General features: G+C 37.4%; 1 protein-coding gene across 1 annotated transcript; it reads left to right on the top strand.

Moving 5' to 3' along the window:
• Window positions 1-309: 309 nt before the first annotated feature.
• Window positions 310-2,189, top strand: LOC146486228 (D(1A) dopamine receptor-like). Its single transcript, XM_085099562.1, has one exon. The coding sequence runs from the start codon at window positions 928-930 to the stop codon at window positions 1,936-1,938; it is 1,011 nt and encodes a 336-aa protein (XP_084955688.1). The 5' UTR covers window positions 310-927; the 3' UTR covers window positions 1,939-2,189.
• The last annotated feature ends 266 nt before the right edge of the window (window positions 2,190-2,455 follow it).

Genomic DNA, 2,455 nt, shown 5'->3' with positions numbered 1-2,455 from the left:
TACTTTCAATTGGCACACTTTAAACGATAAAAAAACTCTTTAGATGAAGCCCATTTAAGCAGGATTTAGGAAAATGGGCATACTTAAGTTAAGAGGTGTTCAGTGGGCATCATTGTTCTTAGAAGAATTAAAAATATATATTTTGTCTTTCCACTACGTGACAAGAATTTCAACCATAAAGTTAATTTTTTAAAATCAGCTTAATATACGCGAGAGAGAAGCGAGAAAAACGTCATCCGATATGTTAATTTTTCACAGCCCCATTCTTTGTTTAGAGATTCAGTACAATTCTCGCAAAGGTGATAAGAGAAACGCATGAATCAGGCTGTATTTACATCTAGAATACGCCAGTATTATTAAGTCATTACTAGAAACTGTCCTAGTTTCAGTTAATTAGGATCACTATCGCCTACAACCATTAAGAAAAACAAGGTCGTCTGCCAACTTTCGATTCCTTATTGTATTTTACTGAATTGAAGGCTCCGCTTTCGAGAAATAATATTTGCTAAAACTGAAAGTAACTACGATGAAACACGAAGCTGATTATAAACCTATAAATCCGACCTGTTTCGCGGTTGTCATTATTAAAAACACTTTCTTGTGTAAATTTTACCTTCACAAATCCCGGATGTTGACATTGATCTAACAAAGAACTTCAATCAGCGTAGAGAGAAAAAGATAAGAGACTTCTTTGTCAAAAAAACCTGTTTTCAAGGGTAAAAAGCTATCAGTCAAATTTATCTACACTATATATAAAAGTCAGCATCTCAACTGGCACCAACTATATTTCGAAAAACGTTCAATGGTTGCCAGTTTGAAAATTCCATTTCGATTCAAACAAACTAGCATCCGTTGTTGACTCAAAGCCGCAGAATTATAGACATTTTAGGAAGCTAAGTGGTATACTACAAATGAGAGCTACTGCAGATGAATTCTTCTGGCTTTGAAAGAGCGACCAAGATGCCCGACGACAAAGGATATCTTGGTCTTCCCTGTAGCACGCAACTGGACACGATGTTCATGATCTTGGATGGCATCCTAGCTGTTGTAATTTTGGCGGGAAACCTCCTGGCTTGTGCGGTGTTCCTGAAAGAGCGACGTCTGCGTCGTAGCTACATGAACACATACTTTGTTAGTTTGGCTGTTTCGGATGTGTTTATGGGCGCGTTAGTGATGCCTTTCTACTCTGTTTTCTGTTCGGGATGTGTGTATTCACTGACTTCTCACTGTTGGTTAATCAGGGCGCTCAAAGGCGTCACCTTCGGAGCAAACGTATTGAATCTGATTGCCATTTCGCTTGACCGACACGAAGCATTTTTTAGACCTCTTCGCTACAACTCAAACATGACAATTAAACGAGTGGCGTTCGTTCTAGCGGCGGTTTGGGGAATTCCATTTCTTGTAACTGGTGCAAGAAATTTCTGGCAGCACAGCGATGCAAGGACTGAAGCAATATACATAGACCGAGTGTATTCCATTATACTCATTATTATTTTTGTTATCATTCCTTTCTTTTTATTGCTGGCAATTAATTTAAGGATACTGTACGCCATTAAAAAACAACTGCGAAGAATCCAGGCCGAAAATTCCACTAAACTGCGCTTAAGTTTGTCCCAAAAACCAACTCTTATCACACAGAACGCCAGAAAACTTAAAGGTACTTTAGCCTGCGTCGTCATAGTTATGGTGTATATATTATGCTGGCTGCCGCGTATATTTTACAATTTTTGTTTTCTTTCTCGACGAGTAGATTTAGTTAGCCCGATGCTGATCAAGATATCGTTGTCTTGTCTGTTTCTCCAGTCCTCTTTGAATCCATTTATTTATTCATTTTACAGGGTGGAATTTAGACGGGCTGCTCTACGCTTAATGCGATGTCAAAACTCGTCAGTTGATCGAGTTTTTTCTCTGTCTCAGTCCCGAAATTCATTGGACTAGAAGACTTAAAAGTTGATGCATGCATGGTTTTAAACGATATCAGTTCATATCAGTATTGTACCGTTAGTTATAGCAACTGAAGCACTGATGCTTTAGGCGTAAACACATATGTTCAAGTGGCACTGTAGGTTTAAGATTAAACATATTTAAAGTAGACTTTAATTCAAACTGAGAATTTAAAATATAAATGATGACCTTCTAAATCTAGATCTTTTTTAGCGTAAAGAGAGTAATTATACTTCCAGATAACTCCAGGGATTAAATGACGAATTAAAATTTACAAAATGACTGCTGATTTTTCTCCAGAAAGTCAATGAAATGCGTTTTTTTAGCACACAATTTTATTTCCGCCTTCTTTACTTATCTTCTTGATTTTGAGTTCCCTGCCCTATATATACAGCGGCCCTTTTATCCGCTTACCTCTAATTGGTAAAATGCGCTGTACTTTTAACGTTCATTATCGTTAGTCGGCATCTAAAGTACCACATATGACATCTCATTGTCGCTTATGTCTCAT

The sequence above is a fragment of the Pavona decussata genome, unplaced genomic scaffold (genome assembly GCF_977016875.1).
Source record: "Pavona decussata unplaced genomic scaffold, jaPavDecu1.1 SCAFFOLD_21, whole genome shotgun sequence".
Taxonomy (NCBI): Eukaryota; Metazoa; Cnidaria; class Anthozoa; order Scleractinia; family Agariciidae; genus Pavona; species Pavona decussata.
This window is presented reverse-complemented; position numbering and strand designations above follow the sequence as displayed.

Coding starts and splice junctions, on each gene's coding strand:
- LOC146486228 (XM_085099562.1), top strand. CDS start 928: ATGAATTCTTCTGGCTTTGAAAGAGCGACCAAGATGCCCGACGACAAA.